At 49.0% G+C, this 16739-nt stretch overlaps 1 protein-coding gene across 2 annotated transcripts in view; it reads right to left on the bottom strand.

Annotated features, from left to right (window-relative positions):
• TRAM2 (translocation associated membrane protein 2) overlaps nucleotides 1-16739 on the bottom strand; it is a 71120-nt gene that overhangs the window by 35578 nt on the left and 18803 nt on the right. For both annotated transcript variants that reach the window (XM_065912099.1, XM_065912100.1), the window contains exon 2: nucleotides 404-467. In XM_065912099.1, coding sequence (XP_065768171.1) covers nucleotides 404-467 — 64 coding nt within the window. The remainder of the gene's footprint in view (nucleotides 1-403; nucleotides 468-16739) is intronic.

The raw sequence follows: 16739 nt of genomic DNA on the forward strand, positions 1-16739 counted from the left end.
ACGCCAGTCACATCCTGCAGAGGCCACGGGTTAAGAGGCTTGCCCCCAATGCCCATCGGGTAGCCTCTGATGGAGCCAGGCCAAGAAAGGAATCTTACCTCCAACTCACCTCCTCACTGCAGGATGAGGAAGGAGGACTGGATTCAGGGAAGAACGTCTCCCTCTTTATTCACCAGGAGGGCCCCAGCGATGCCCACCCAGTTCCTGGAGGTGGACCTCAGAACCCCAAGCTGGCAGAGCCCCTGGATGAAGGCTGCACGTGGCCCACACCTTTTCAGCAACAGGAAGTCGGATGCTGAGTCTAGATATCCAAAGTGATCATACATGGCACAGGAAAAGGAAGTTTTCCAAGAACTTCGGGGTTAACAGGGCCCAGAAAGAGAGAGACCAGAGCTTTCCTTACCTGCCGTAGGCATGCTAACATTGTACTGAGGTAAGATAAATAGGAAGGCAGTCTTGGCGGTGACCTGTAAAACAGAGGGAAAAGTTCCAAGTTAGCTTCTTGGCCACATCAAAAGAAACCCAAAAAACAACCAGCAAAGCCTGCGACCAGTCCTGGAGTCCAAGCCTTTCACATTCTCAGACCCACAGGCCTCTCCGATGAAGGGTTTCACCTGGAGCTGAGTTAGCCATGTTTGTTTTTCTCCCCATTTTCTTTAATGACATCCCTCCCAATACCTGCACTGAAAACAAACGAAACCACCCCAAGTCCTGGATGGTAGCTAGACTGGTGCTCGCTGAGGACAGAATGCGACAAGGTGTGGTCCACCCACCAGCAGAGAGCTCAAAGGCAAAGGACACACATTTGTCTGTGCGTCATTCATTCATTCACTCAAGTGTTTATCCAGTTAGTTCTAAGCACCCAGCAGCAGTGAAGACAGAAACTAATAGAAGATGAGGTCACAGCCTTCCAGAGTTTTCCAGAACTCAGGACCTAGCTGAGGCTCCCCAGCACGCTAACTGCACAGTGGGCGGAAGCCCCCCAAATCTAAACCTGAGCCTCAGAAACAGAGAACTCCAGCTGCTAATTTCACATCTTCTCTAATTGGGGGGCGGTAGGACACAACACCCCATACTGTTGGGCTGTTTATTTCGAAAGCTGCCTTGTAAATCTCGGTGGTGCTGTGATAAAACTGTGGCTGTCACCTGGGTTATTACCAACCAACGCGGTCCTCCTGCAGAGGAGAGACTGTAAGATGAGGGGATTCGACACTTGGACTCTAGAACCGACTGCCTGGGCTCAGACGCTGCCTCTGCATCTGCCCACCTTGCAACCAGGAGCCACGATCTTACACCTGGAGTCTCACTTCCCTCTGTAAAAGGCAGGGTATTTGCGGTGCCCCAGCTGGTCCGGGGAAGCGGTGGAGGTAGTGATGGCCCAGCTGTCGGCGTCATTTAAAGCTCCCCAGATGTTTCCGATGTGCTGATGTTTCTGGAGCAGGTGCGGAGGCCAGGTGTGGGGTAGCCAGACCCCAGGCCTTTCCCGGCAGGCCCCTGGGCACACTTCATCAGCAGAGTTACTGGTTTTCCTCTAAACAGAAAGATGTGAAGGGTGCCCCATGGGTGGGGGGGAACACGGGTTTCTGCGGCAGAAACAGCAGGGAGGTGGCTGAAGGAGGCCCTACGGCCCCTCAACCAAACGCTGTGTATTTCTTAAGGCACAGTCTCCTCCAGTGGTACCCAAGAAACACACTCGCCTTTTAAGCTGGTGGGCTAAAGTGGACCTCTGTGTGGTTCTGGCTGACCAGGACCCCCTGGCCCCTGCCCAATGGCACCAGCATTTCCTGAGGAGACACCTCTCTCCAGTTCTGAGTTGTGGTGATGGTGGTCTGGTGACCCCCGTCCTCCTGGAAGGAGGGAGGGGGCAGACACTCTCCCCAGCCCATTGAACACCCTCTCCCGGGCTCTGAATCTTGGGCGGGGATGGAGGAAAACCTGGTCAGTGCCATGTGCCTGCCAGACTCTCCTGCTGGGGTTCCTGAAGCTCTGCCCTGAAGCAGAGACTCACATCAACTGTAGGAACCCCCAGGCGGTCCCTTGAAGTTGGTCAGAGTCCATCCTAAGATGTATCAGAGTCTCATGAGTACAGTGTTGGGGTCCAACCCAGGCTGCATGTTTGAATATCTGGGGGAGCTTCTAGAATCTCGATTCCTGGACCACCCCCAATTAACCCTACCCCTCGGGGGGGGGGGGGGGTGTCAGCAACCTACCAGGCTCCCCAAAGCAGACCAGGTGCAGCTTGGCCTGGGAGCATCTCATGGGAGACCCACCCTTAACCAGCCTCGCAAAGCACATCTCTCTGGCCAGTTTCTGTCTGTGTCCTCCGTAGAATTCATTTCACGTAATCAACTTATGTTTTAGAGTAATTTTTAACTTCAAGAGAAACACACATACTTTAAAAACTGAAACAATTCAGAAATATGTAAATTAAGAGCTGAATATTCACTCTACATTCTTAGTTTTCCTCTCTCCCCGCTTTTGTGTGGGATCAGTTTTCTGAGAGCTTTCCTACGCATCTATCCGCTTGGAATTAATTTCATTTCACTCTGACATCATAACTTAGGCTGTGTTTATACCACTTGACACAAGGGATTAAAGAGTGAAGACATTTTAAAAGAGCTACAACTTTTTTTCTCCCAATTTTATTTTCATTGAAGTATAGTTGATTTACAATGTAGTGTTAGTTTCTCATGTATAGCACTAGTACATCAGATTCAGTTATACACATATATTTTTCATATTTTCCACTATGTTTATTACAGGATATTGAATATGGTTCCCTGTGCTATACAGTAGGACCTTACTATTTATTTTGTATATAGTAGTTTGCATCTGCTAATCCCAAACTCTTAATTTACCCCCTCTGCCCCCCTAGCTTTTCCCATTGGTAACCATAAATTTGTTTTCCAGGTCTGTATGATTTGTAAACAAATATGTTTGTATATTTTAGATTTCACACATAGGCAATATATACACATATACCAATATTATATGGTATTCGTCTATCTCCTTGACTTACTTCACTTAGTAAAATAACTTATTAAGTACTGTTTAAATCACTTTCTTAGCTCGGTTAATCAAATGGATGTCGCAGGAATGTACAGACCAAGGCATAAAAACATTCGGCAAACCTGAAAGCATTCAAAGTATGGTGACACTGAATGTGTAGCTTGACATTTCCTTTACTGATGGCAACAGAGAGATAAGGGGCTATATAATAAAAACTTCCTATAAATATTAGGCCTTTTCATTACTATTTCCCATGGGGTCACCCCTAAAGTTTGATGCTGAAAAGTTTGGCCAAATAAAATGGCCTCTCTGTGGAAGTGTAGACAGACGGCCATTTTTTTCTTTTCATTGAAAATAATTTTAGAAAATGACAATAAAGGGCACAAACAAATCGACAGGGATATACAAGTAGAAAACACAGACAAGATAGAACTAAGAATGCCACTGGCTTCTTTAATTGGTCAAAAGCACAAAGTATATTACAGGCAGAAAGTCTATTTTAAACAAATTAAAAAGCTGTGCTTTTAGACATAGAAAACAAATGTATGGTCACCAAAGGGGAAGCTGGGGGTGGAGAATAAATTAGGAGTATGGTGTTAGCACTCACAAACGGCAGGATGTAAGACAGATGAACAACAAGGACCTACTGCATAGCACGGGGAACTATATTCAATATCCTGTGATAAACCATGATGGAAAAAATATGAAAAATATAACCTATAATAGAAAATCTGAAAATATATATATATATATAACTGAATCACTTGGCTAGACACTTGAAATGCCACATTGTAAAGCAACTATAAAGAAAAATCTGTGTTTCTGTCTCAATTAGCCCCAATACACACATCCACAAAAATGGTATGTGAAGGAATGCTGTCCTACACAAGAAGCTGTATCCTGCATTAAGGGAAACAGCTACTGACACAGGAGTTAACACCCAGAGCATTAGCCTCTAACTGGTGGAAGGATAATCCCACTTTGCTTTAGGGATGACAGCCATCTGGTATATGGGCTGTACCAACGCCCTTGACCTGGCCCTCCAAAGACAGTCAATTCTTGTTACTGCTGTTGTTCTGCGACATCACTGATCCCAGCAACACTGGACCACTCACTGCTCCTAGGGGAACACGGGATTAGACTCCTACAGGCTTCTGAGCACATTTCCATCAACTGATCAATATGTAACCTTGGTTTAGACGTGTTCCCTTTGAGAGATGCTGCATGGAACACACACTGTTGAAACATGAACCCTGAGCTTGTGGCTTGAGCCTGAAGAAGCTTCTCTAACACACGTACGTTCTCCGCCAGGCCCATCCCGGCCTCTCCACACTCAAGATCCTCAGACGGCACCCTGGCACCCCATGTGAGGGCCACTGTAAGCAGCTATGTCACCAGCGAAAGGCACAGAGATGCAAGACTGTGGCAGCGAACAGATGGCAAGAAGGCTACTTGCTCCCGGCAGGAGCTGGATCGGGAAGGCAGAGCGTCACCCGGTTCCCCTCCATCCGGGACGTGCTCGTCGAGTGAGCCACACATCCCACCGTCCTGTGTCCGTCCACAGACACCACAAAGAAGCCTGGAGACGGGGCGCGGGGTCACAGGTACACGTCAGCACGCAGCAGCAGTGCACACGTGGGGCGCAAAGAGTGAGGGTGATCTGTCCTGCGGTGAACCCGAAAGTTTTTTAACTTTTATTGGGGTGTAATTTACACACCATAAACTTCATCCTTGATAAGCAGCCGGCTTTATAGGGCTTATCTTTCCTTGTTTTTAAACTCTCTCTTCACTGGGATGTAAATTCTATGAAAGAAGGGGTCTTACTTTGATTATCTTCAATCTACTGTTGCAACAGGGCCTAGAAACAGCCTGCCCTGGGCAAGCGCTTGTTAAGTGCAGACCTGGTTAAGCAGGGGAGGCGGTGCTGTTTTGTCACTTGACCCTCAGCTTGTCCTCTGCCATCACTGCCCTGTGCGTGTCCCCTCTCTCTCCCTGGGGTCCTTCCCAGTGCTGGGCACAGAGTAGATCTCTCATAAATGCCTATTTGATGAGCGAATACTGCAAGAAGCTATAGTATTTAGTAACCACAGACAAAAGCTTAACAGATGCTCTCTAAACATGATTCTAAGAGGAAAGGATCTGGGACTCTGCTTAAGGCAAAAAAATCGAGATTCCTGTATTTTTCCATCCCTACGCCCCTGGTCATAACAGCAGAAACCATTTCAAGCCATGCATCCTTGTCTGCAGCAGCCAAGCTTGCTTCCACATGACATGCCTCAGCAAGATAATGTGTTTTCTCTGCTTTGACTACAGAAACTACACCTGAACCACAGACAGGTCCCCTGTCCACCAAGACCTCATAAGTTTACAAGCAGAAAAGGCAACAATTTGATTTTTTAAAAATGCATTTCAAAAACAAATTTAGGAGACATACAACATGGCACATAAAATAGAATGATGACATAAAATATGAGGAGTGGAGGACCAAAAAATATATATTGAAGGCAAAGAGAAGAAGCAGTGATGAGGCTGATCCACAAAAACTCACTTCAGAAAGTCTCATTGGCCTTAGGCCCCCAGAAATCTGGCCCTAAGCTTTCTCAAAGTCATTGTCGGAAGGAAGAAGGATCAGCAGCTCCTAGATTGATCACATCCATTAATTAAGAAAGGAAAAAAGACGGCCCCCAAAAGCAACTCTACTTTTCCAGCACACAAAAAAGGCAACTCTACTTTTCCAGCACAAGAAACTTCTGAGTTCTTCTGGCACCCCAAAGCTTCACTCTCAACTTCTCCCAACTTCAGACCAAGGACGAAACAGCCAACAAGCCCCTTTGCCAGCCCTGGCTGGGTTCATGTAACACAGAGGGCTAAGAAACAGGAACCTAGTTAAAAAAAAAAGAAGTCATTCCAATCATTTCCCACCCTTCTAAGGTTGTTTATAGGAAACATTATTGAGCTTAATAGCATTTTCAATGCCAGGCTCAGTGGGTGAAAGTGAAAACATGCTAATACACTAATGTAAAGAAAAATACTAAATTATGTAGGAGGGGCCACCGCATATACACATACAAAACTTCACTGAACTTTTAACTCAAACAGGGCATCAAGCACAAAGGCTGTGACATTGAGCGTGCTTGTGGAGCCATAACAGAACCAAAACTGTTGCACATGCCGTGTTCTGTTAGGGGCACATGAATCTGAGCTCGCAGTTGCAATAAGACCAAGGATGCCAGTAAAACAGCTGCCTCCAGCAAAGCATAATGGACTTGGACTCCAGTCCTAGTCCTGCTGTGGGTGTGGGTGACCTCAGGCAAGGCATTTCAGCTCTCTGGACCCCAGTCCACCATGGTGGCGAATGTTAGGGCTTACTCAGAGCGATGCACAGTTCTAAGGGCTTCACAGAAATTATTTCCTGTAATTCTCACAACCACCCTGTGAGGCAGACACTCATAATATTCCCGTTTCACAGATAAGCACAGAAAGGATTAGGTATCAGAATGCATGTCCTGAAAGGTCCTCTCTCCACCTTCAGCTCCAAAAAGTTATTTCCTGGTTCCACTTACCATCAATGCTAAAAACATAGCCTTGGCCTAGCTTGGTGGCTCAGTGATAAAGAATCCGCCTGCCAATGCAGAAGACACAGGTTTGATCCCTGGTCCGGGAAGATCCCACATGCTTCCGAGCAACTAACCCCGTGCATCACAACTACTGATTCTGCGCTCTAGAGCCTGGGAGCCGCAAATACTGAGCTCAAGAGCCTGCGCTCCACAGCAGGAGAAGCCACTGCAATGAGAAGCCAGAGGACCGCAACTAGAGAAAATCCTGCACACCGAGAAACAGCCAGCAAGCCAAACACACACACACACACACAAATTTAAAAAACAGCTTCATGCTGACAGCTTGCTGAGTGTAAAATCTACTACTGCATCTGCATCGTGAGAAGACGAGGCCCAGGTGTCACCTGTAACCAACAGCAAGAAAACAAGGCCTCTCGGGTCAACCTGCCAGCCCTATGTACCAGGTACACCTGGGCTTCCCAATGCCCCGATCTGCTCTCTTTCACTGCAAGCTGATGTCTGGACAGCAGAGATAAGAGAGGAGAGACGCGATGAAGGCAGTCTTGCGGCTTTCCGGGGAAGCAGTATTTGACCTTCGGTTTGGTTTATTGTTTATTTCTTGGCCATATCCACGCACTGGTCCTTGAATGGGGCTGCATTGCAGGACTCGCTACCAAGGACAGGAGATGGGAGGGGGCCGGGCCTCCATGTTCACAGGCAGCCCTGCTCCAAATGAAGGTCACCCATCCAGGGGCTGAACCGCAGTCCATGCAGCCGACCTGGAGCCTCTGGGGAGGGATGCTCACACCCTTCTCCTCAGGAGCACAAGTGAGCCAAGTGACCTGTCCCCATCTTGTGCCCCAGCCTGCTCTCCGAAGCCACATGATCTCCACTCAGAATTTCCCAAAATTGCTCTTGCATCTTCCTGCCCAGGTGGTGCACAGAAAAAATTCAGTCAGACAGAAAAAACACTTAAAACTCACACCCCTCACAGATACAAACTAGTGGTTACCAGAAGGTGGGGGGAGGGGCAATATAGGAGTAGGGGATTAAGAGATACAGCTATGTATAAAATAAGCTACAGGTATATAGTGTACAACATGGGGGATATAGCCAATATTTTATAACCTTTAAAATTGTGAATCAGTATATTGTACACCTGTAAGTTAAATGATATTTGTACATCAACTATACTTCAGTTTTTAAAAACTGCAAGAAAAAGTAAGTAAGTCATGCTCAACTGGTGAGTGCTTTTAATGAGTCTTTAAGTCTTTCTCTCCTGGAGTGTTGGCTTCATTGAGTCCAGCTGGTCACTTGCATATACCTTAATATGGCTGGGACTCAGCGAAGGAGGTTCAAAGCCCCTCTGCCACTCAATAAAAGGTAGGTACAGCTGAGACAAAGATGCTTTTCACACTTGCTTTCTGGAAGTTTCCATCTGGATGGACAGGGGCTGGCAGGGAGGGCCAAGTGCCTGCAGTCAGGGGCAGGTTGCTAATGGTACCGTCCATGTGGCTTTTAGCAACACCTGGAGATTCAGTTTTCTCACCTGAAAAATTGCCTTGATGGAAGAACAAGGCAAAGCTACTCACACACACACAACAGATTCTCTACAAGCCTGTGTTCATCGTGCTGAAAAGACTCTCTGTTTAACAGTCATGATCATAGTCCTGTTTCAAATGAAAAAAAATGACACTGTATATTTCTGAGAAAAACCCATCAGAACAGCCATGATACAATGATAGCAGGGGCTTTAGGACATGCATTGATTCCAAGGTCCAAACTTTATATTGGGATCAAGAGGAATTCAGAAAGGGCCACTTAAACAGTTTCTAAAATTTTGAAGTTGAGCTTTTAATTTTTTTTTTTGGCCATGCTGAGCAGCTTGCAGGATCTTACTTCTATGACCAGTGTATGAACCCCAGCCCTTGGCAGTGAAAGAACTGAGTTCTAACCACAGGACAGCAAGGGAATTCCCAAGATGAGCTATTCAAAAAAAAAAGAAAGAAAAAAAGATACATATGAAAACTGAATTTGAAGTTAACCCAGTACTAAAACACAGAAGGTGGCCTAAGGTCAGCTCTTTCCACTTTCTTTACAGCCACAACTGACTGATAACCTTAAGACTGCATGCTGGTGCAACCCATGCTTGTACAGAAGGAACTCGACCCGCTATGCGCCTTACAGACAGCCTCAGATAGAATACTTACATCCCGTGTAATTATATTTCTTCTCTGGACGCCTTAATATATACACACTCTCATCTGCTCCCTCCCAAAGAGCCCTGAGCCAATATTTTAAATACTCTTAGTTGATGACATACTTCACCTCCCCTTCATCCCCAGCAGCTCTCCCCTTATCTGGGTGGGTCAGCATACTCAGAAATCATTCCTCACAGAAGCTAAAAACTATATCAAAAAATAAAGAGCCTTGTTGTTGTCGTTGAGTCGCTCAGTTGTGTCCAACTCTTTTGGGACCCAGCGGACTGTGGCCCGCCAGGTTCCTCTGTCCATGGGATTCTCCAGGCAAGAATATAGGAGTGGATTGCCATTTCCTTCTCCAGGGGATCTTTCCAACCAAGGGTCTGACCCTGAGTCTCCTGCACAGGCAGGAGGATTCTTTACCTCTGAGCCACCCAGGATGCTCAAAGAAGCACTTAGTCATTCAAAATTTAAAAATAACAAAATAAGGAAGTGTGTACACAGAATACCTTTCTAGCATGTCAATGTTCTTAAAATGTGCTTCTCTTGCAGGATATGGCAGAGTTCAGATTCTCCGTGGATATTCCCAGAGCACATACATGGGTGAGAACAAACTGTTTTTATGAGCAAAAGCTACCTGTTCAGATGCGGTATGATCTTTAAAATAAAAATCAACACAGAAAAAAGGGTTGTGGAGTGTAGAATTTTAGGCTCCAAGTTAATCTGGGGGGAGGGTTCAGATTAAGTAGCATCTTAGACTTGACAGCAGAAAAGGAACTGTGGCACCAATATATCACAGCGTCCACCGAGCCCCAGTTTCTAGAGAAGCTTTAGCTCCACCAGGCGGGACACACAGGGAGGGGGCAATTCTGAAGGCACATGTGTCTGCGGAAGCCAGTCCCTACTCACTGGCCATCATCACCAGTGGCTGCCAGGGAGAATCAGCCCCAAGGAGCTCGTGGCATTTCCTCCCATTTGAAGGAAGTGGAAGGATTATTCGGGGGGTGGGACGACCGACCAGGCGGGGCCCAGGTGGATCTGCCTTCATTTAGCTTGTTTACAATGAAGGAAGCAAAGAGCGGGGTAGACTATGGTTCACGGCCACCCTTTTAAATGATTTTCCACCGTCTGGAAAGTTTCCTACTTAAAACGTCAGCCAGGCGTGGGGAGAGCCAGGCGTGGGGAGCAGAGCTTTCTAGAGAAGGGAACTGGGGGGGAGCAATGAAGCGTCTCGGGGCCGTAGACCACGCCTGATTCCCGTGGGAACCCTCGGATTCCTCTCGGGCTCCAGTCGGGCCCATGAAGAGAGGCCCTGACTCAGGCTGTCCACCTCCGCCCACACGCGAACTGAGCGAACCAGGGCAAAAAGGCAAATAAGTGAGTTCTTACAAATCAGCTGTTCCTCTGCAATGGAGGGTGTGCGTTGTCTGTCGTCCTGGTCTCCGCACACCCCTCCCCTACCCACTGAGGGGTGAAGGGCGGTCCCGGCGGGTCCCCTATGGTGCCACCTAACTGCAGGCAGAGCCTCACCTTGCACACTCGAGGAAGCTGAGGCCGGCCCGGAGCTCCGCTCTGCGCATCGCACCTCTGAACCGCAACTCCGTGCCACGCTCACTGCGCATGCGTTATACCCCACTGGGCGGCCCCCAGACTAGCCAGCACGTGTCTACACGAAGACCCGCCGAAGACCACCCGCAGGAGGGCACCTGAGAGGACTTCACGGATGATGACTTGGTTCAGGTGAATTAAATCAAGGCCATCGAGGTGAATGAAAAACACCAGGCGTTCAAACATCCCTTGTGTATTTGCAAATAATATTCACACGGGGATGTTCCAAATCGTCTTCAAAGTGGAGAAGGAAAATAACATGAAAGGCAAGAGTTCCCAGAAAAATGTGCTACAGACAGACAGAATACACAAGTCTAACCCCCAAGGCACCACCTGAGGTAGACACTACCCACACTCTGCCACAAGAGTCCCTCCGTACCCCTAAACCAAATAAACAGAGCCCAGGCAAACACTAATATCTAGGTTACGTGCTATATTCCAAGATACTCTCTCTCTCACACACACATACACACACACCCAGATTTGGTGCAAAATCTCACTTTAGTAATTCAAAGCGGTATTTTAAATGAGATCTAAAAATGTGTGGTGCTTTTTCTCTTCCAAGGAGGCCAGCTTCCATCACAGCCTCTCAGCACCCCCAGGAGGCTCCTGTGACCTCACACAGGTGAAGGCGGCCCGGTAAGAAAACCACACCTCAGAGGGAGAGGTTGGACGGAGGCTGAACTCACGGCGGGTCCTCAAGAGGCAGACAGGAGGCGGCAGGCGCCCTCATCCAACACCCAGTGTGCAAACCCCCAACCACCTGCTGGTGAATCCAGGCCTTGGAGCAAGGGCCAGGGGTGGAACTGGGCAACTCTATTTCAGAGGGACACAAGAAGGAACAGGAACCGCTGGGGACACCAGCGACCTTAAGTTTTGATGATCTCCACATAGAGCAATCAATCACACAACCAAGGTGGAGGAGGGGAGGATGCAAACACACAGGCACACGCAAACATTGGGGGGACGGAGGTCACCTCCCTGCCAAGGCCTCGAGGGGGGACAGTGCTTCAGCCACTGCTCTGCCCCCTCTAAGGCAGGAGCCCAGGCCATGGCCGGCAGAGGGCAGGTCAAAGAGCTAGCCTGAGTGTGGTCTCACCCTCTTCCCGGATTGCACCTGGAAAGACTAGGATCAGCCTTCCTGAAAACACCACAGGCCCACTGCACAGTCCTCTGTGACTCCTTAGTGCCTACAAGGAATCAGGCCCCCTCCTGGATCCCAGGACACCCCAGGTGCTCCACCTCACCTCTCTAAGCTTTGCCCCCTCAACTCCCAGACACAAGAATACCTCCACCCCACACCCCACCCCAAATACCATCCCAGGCTGGGAAAGGCACTGCCCAAACCTGGAGCCCAGCCAGATAAACCAGCCTGCAAAAGCTCACAACTCAACGTTGTCATTATCAGAGGGTACACATAGCAGATTCAGGAGACCAGAGAGGCGGCTCTGCCTGCCGTGAAGAACTGAAGGGATGGACGGGCCAAAGGCCGTCAGGAAGCGGGTTGCACACACTCAGAGACACCAGAGAAATATGACTCCGGGGAAATGAATGGTCTGCGTGTGGAAAGTGATGAAGCTGGAAGGCTGGCAAGAACCAGGTCCCGTGAAGGACCCTCTATGGTGGATATAAAAACTGGACTTTATGCTCCCTGTGGGAGGCTTTAAGCAGGGGAGAACACAATGAGGTCTCCACTGCAGAGAGTGTACCTGCTCAGGGGGCAGAGGAGGGCCTGGGAGGCAGGAAGCCAGTTTGGAAGGAAGGATAATGCAGACTTGGATGAAGGTGATGGCCACAGACACAGGTAGTGTGGGTCGTTTTCAGAAGACTCGGTAGCACAGTGAATTCAGATGGAGTATCCAAGAGCGATGTTCCCATCTGGTTCAGGAAATGGACAGCGAAACATATAACTTCAGTAAGATGTGCTTGGTGTTAGAATGGTAATGCGGAATACTGCGCAGTGGTGGGATCATCAACTGAGAGAGAAGATAGCTGTGGTCCAGGGATGGGAGGGGGAGGGGAAGGGAGGGGGCTGAGAAGGACCCACAAGAGGAGCAGAAGGAACAGCAGCCAGGGGAGAGGGCATCAGGAGGAGTCTGGGCTCCAGGGAGGACCAGCCAGCCTGGGATGGAGATTCTTGCTGCAGGGGGAAGTGGTCTTAACTTTCTTCCTTCTGATGGATCCACAGCAGCTGGAACAGTGCTCAGTACACTCTGGGACCCCAATAAATATTTGCTGAATGAATGAGTGCATGAAGAGTCTATCCGATTTGGGGATGGGAAGGTCATAAAGTCATTTGCTGAGTAAAATGTTGCAGAAAAGGAGGTGGCAGAGGCTGGCACGTGGGATGAGCATGAAACAGACAGAGAAGGGGAGACAGGTCTGGACCGCTTGTTCTGGTGGCCAGGAGGTCAGAGAGGGGTGGAAGAGTTCTCAAACCTCCGTGTGGTGAGGAGAAGTGACTGGATATGCAGAAAAGGGGGGAGCTGGAAGGAATACATCTACTCAAGGGGGATCTCCTGAGGAAATGAGACCCAGGACCACAGAAGAGGGATGGCTGAGGGCGCACCGGCCCTGGGCAGCTCCACAAGATTGCTGCTGCCTCTGAAGTTCTGACACTTGTTCAGATCCGAGAAGATGCGCGTTCAGTATGCCTTGAACTGATGTAATTCAAGGGGGAAGTCAAGAGGACTCGGGAGGATGTGGTGGGGGAGCAAAACCAAAACTGTAACACCACCTCCACACCATCACGCTCAACAGGGCTGGGAAACGTTTCGGCCTGCCAGTCGCTTCCTCTGGCCCAGCACTGCACTGCCGCGCCGAGGCCATCTGTCCACCTTCAGTTGTGGCCCGAGAGGGAGAGGCAGGGCCGCCTGGATGGACTCACAGGAGGACAGCTGTTCTGCCAGTTCCGGGGGAATTGTTAGGGTGCTGGCCAGAGGACCACCACGAGGCCTCTGACTTCCCATCATTCCATCAGCCTTCACTGTCTCTGGTCGGAGTGATGGGGCTCGGAATCAAAACCCTCAGGCATGCAGATGAGGTCTGGCTGAGGCTGGGGTCCCCGTTCTCCACCACAGCCACAGGCAGGATTCTGGGGCCTTCTCCCGGATCTTATAGTGGCCATGCCGGGTTTTCTAACAGCTGGGTCAAGGAAAGCAAGAGAAGTGCATGTGTGTGCACGCGTGCATATAAAACAGGCTGGTAAGAAAGACACTCTCACTCCCCAGAAACATACCTCTACTTAGAACTGAAAAATCTGAAAAGTTAAAGAACATGTAAAACTTAAAATATAAAATCAATCTGTCAGTCACAAAATATTTGCTGAGTGCATGCTCTGTGCAAGGCACGATGCTACTGGAGACACAAAAATGTCTAAGATCCACTTCCTTCCCTCAAAGGCTCAGAGACCAAAACCAGAAGCTACAGGCTGTCAATCCAGTGCAACTCCTTAATTTCAGAGGTGGTAAAACTGACCACCCTTTACTGAACATTACTGCCAGCTGGGCCAGGTTGAGGCGTTTTATGTGATTATCTCACGTAACCCTCAACAAGGCTATAAGGCACAACAAAGGATGTGTGAGATCTCATTAAGTGCTGGGCCCTGTGGTATACAGCAAACAGGACCACCCCATTTAACCTTCTGTTGCAGAAACTACTGCTGCTACTACCACTGCCTCCACTACTCCTCTTACTTATATGCTCCTACCATGTGCCAGGAATCGCTGTAAACACTTACCAGAAATTATCTCATTTAATCCGCCCACAAGCCCTATTATACAGAACAAGTGAGGCTCAAAAAGTTTAGGAAGCTTGCCCAGAGGCACACGACTAATAAGCCCCAGAAGTGGGACTGGAACCCCAGATCCATCAGACTGTGACATGTGGACTCTTAGCCACATGCACCCCTGAAAAATGAGCCTGAGAACCAACGATGGAGACTCTGTCTCGCGAAGAGTTATTTGAGACAACAAGAAGAGATGCCGTGAATGAGGCCATGACGAGACAAAGGACAAGAGGGGACCCTTCTACTATCCGGGGCAGAGACTGTGGCTTTATTCATCTTTGCACCCTGAGGGTTCTTGGGACAAAGGAGCGACTCTGTAAATATCAGCAAGTGCTCTGGGCTTGGAGCCCATGGATCTCCTTGGGGAAGACTCCTGGGAGGGGGTGAGCTCAGCCAGAAAGATGTACAGATTGTGGATAAGTAGAGGGGAGGGGCGAGGGTGAGAAGAGACACAACTGTGCTGAGACAGTGCGGGAGGACCCAGATGGAACCAGCCAGCCTAGCGCATCAGGGAGGCTTTGGTTGTGGCAGGGGGCGGAGCGGGGGGCTGTGAATCTACCGTGTGGGCTGGCTTTGGGGGGATCTACTGTGTGTGGGACGGTTTTGGGGGGCATCTACTGTGTGGGTCGATTCAGATCAAACACATGAATCCTATGTGTTTCAAACAAGTTAGTCTAAAACAAGAAAAGGAAGGGAAATCTGGCCCTCAGACCCTTTAAAGTTTGCATTCATTCATTCTGGCATTCATTCATTCATTCATTCATTCTAAAAGCAACCTGGCTCCAAAGTCGACTTTTTGCCTACTGAAGTCATCCATGGGATGCTGTCCATTACCGCATCATGGGCATTTCAACATCTTGCTTCCCCAAAGAGCTAAGCACAGATGAAAAAATAATTGCCTCCCTCAATTCGGGAGGCAACGCTGTCACATAAAAATCCAAACTAACTTCCAGACACAAAACTTGACAGACCATCCCACATTTCAGCTTGCCAATTAAATTTTATCAGTTACTTAACGGTTTAGTGAGTCTGAGCTTCTCCACGTGAAATCATCAGGGAAGTAATTTCCTGTTGGATACCAATATTCCAAGACCAGTGGTAACTGGACATGTGGTAAGAATCCTATGTACCTTCCACTGAAACCTCTTCTTGGTCCCAGAAGGCCAAGGGTGCAGAACATTGGCAGAGAAGGAAGTGGGTTGAAGTGGTAGCTGAGCATTGTCTGAACTGGTTCAGGAGCCAGGGCGATCCTGGTCTCCCCAGAGATCAATCAGGGTAGTCAGCAGCTTACAGTAACTGTGTTCCAGGATTTGAATTATTGCAATCAGGAAACATCTGCCCCAAAAGGTTGTCGTCAGAGTTTGCAGTATTTCAGGAGTACCAGTGTCCCTTTGCCCGCCTTTCTGACTGCACTTGGGCATAAACGAGGCAGGATTCAAACGGGAGACAGAAGAGAATGTGCAAGTGCTACTGGGCTGGCTGAGACTCCATCCTGCCCTGAGGCCTAGAGCAAAAGGTGTGATGACCTTTACCGAGTGTATCAATGGGCTTCTTGGAGCCCTGGCTTCATCTGAACCCACAGGAGCTAAGAGGACTCAGGAGGTACCACTGCCTGGCGCCCTCCCCCCGGGTGATGTGGCAGTGACTCGATCACATCCCAAAGGTCCAGTCCCTTCCTTCAGCCACCACCTCCCCCTCTTCCTCCCTCTCTCCCTCGCAGCACACGTTCTGCACCCACTCCATCCTCCATCTCTTCAGATCAAAAGCCCTGGGGGAGTTTACCATCTCTTGTCCATTTCCCCTCATCCTGTCTGTCCCCACCCAGGTTAACAGCACCTTCAGTCACCTCATCTGTTTCCACCGGGACCCTAATTGAAACTGTTATGCTCTTCAAATAAAAGGCTTAATACTAACACCACGTGACAATAATTAACCTCATCAAAACAACTGCTGGCAACAGGGCACATCAGCCGAATCCTCTCCCACCCGTGTATGCAGGGAGCATTAACCAGGAAACTATCGGGAGGCGGACAAACGGCCACTCCAAGTTCCCGATGACCAGTGGTGCTGACAGCCAGCAGAAACCACTTCCCTTGTGCAAGATGCCTTAGGACTGGCTTTTCACACACTCTCATCAACACAAGCCCCCGATTGGACCAGCAACCACCTGCCTGCGTGTTCAGGGGCCTTTTCCGAGGACAAAACTGGCCTCAGGCTGCAGGAGGGAACCCAGGCTTGGCTTCAGGAATATCTGATCACAGAGCTTCCAGCCCTGATTTTGGAAAGTCACATCCACTCTGGAGACTGACTTTATACTGACAAATAACAGCTCTGAAATAATAATCTCATCTGCTCCAGTGGGCAAGTGAAAGGCTCTCGGCCTGTTTAGGCTCCAAGTGGGTGTAAAGGGTGAGCCAGGGAGACCCCAGCCCAGCACCTCCTGAGACATGGGGGGATTTTTTCCCTTTTCCTTTTCAGGGACAGAGCAGGCCTGGGAGGTGGGGGCTGGGGGGGAGAGCCTGCAGACAAACCGGGCCTCAGCTCTGGGACGTCCTTCCACCTTTTCCTCCAGCTGAG

Source organism: Muntiacus reevesi, chromosome 20, assembly GCF_963930625.1.
Source record: "Muntiacus reevesi chromosome 20, mMunRee1.1, whole genome shotgun sequence".
Classification (NCBI taxonomy): domain Eukaryota; kingdom Metazoa; phylum Chordata; class Mammalia; order Artiodactyla; family Cervidae; genus Muntiacus; species Muntiacus reevesi.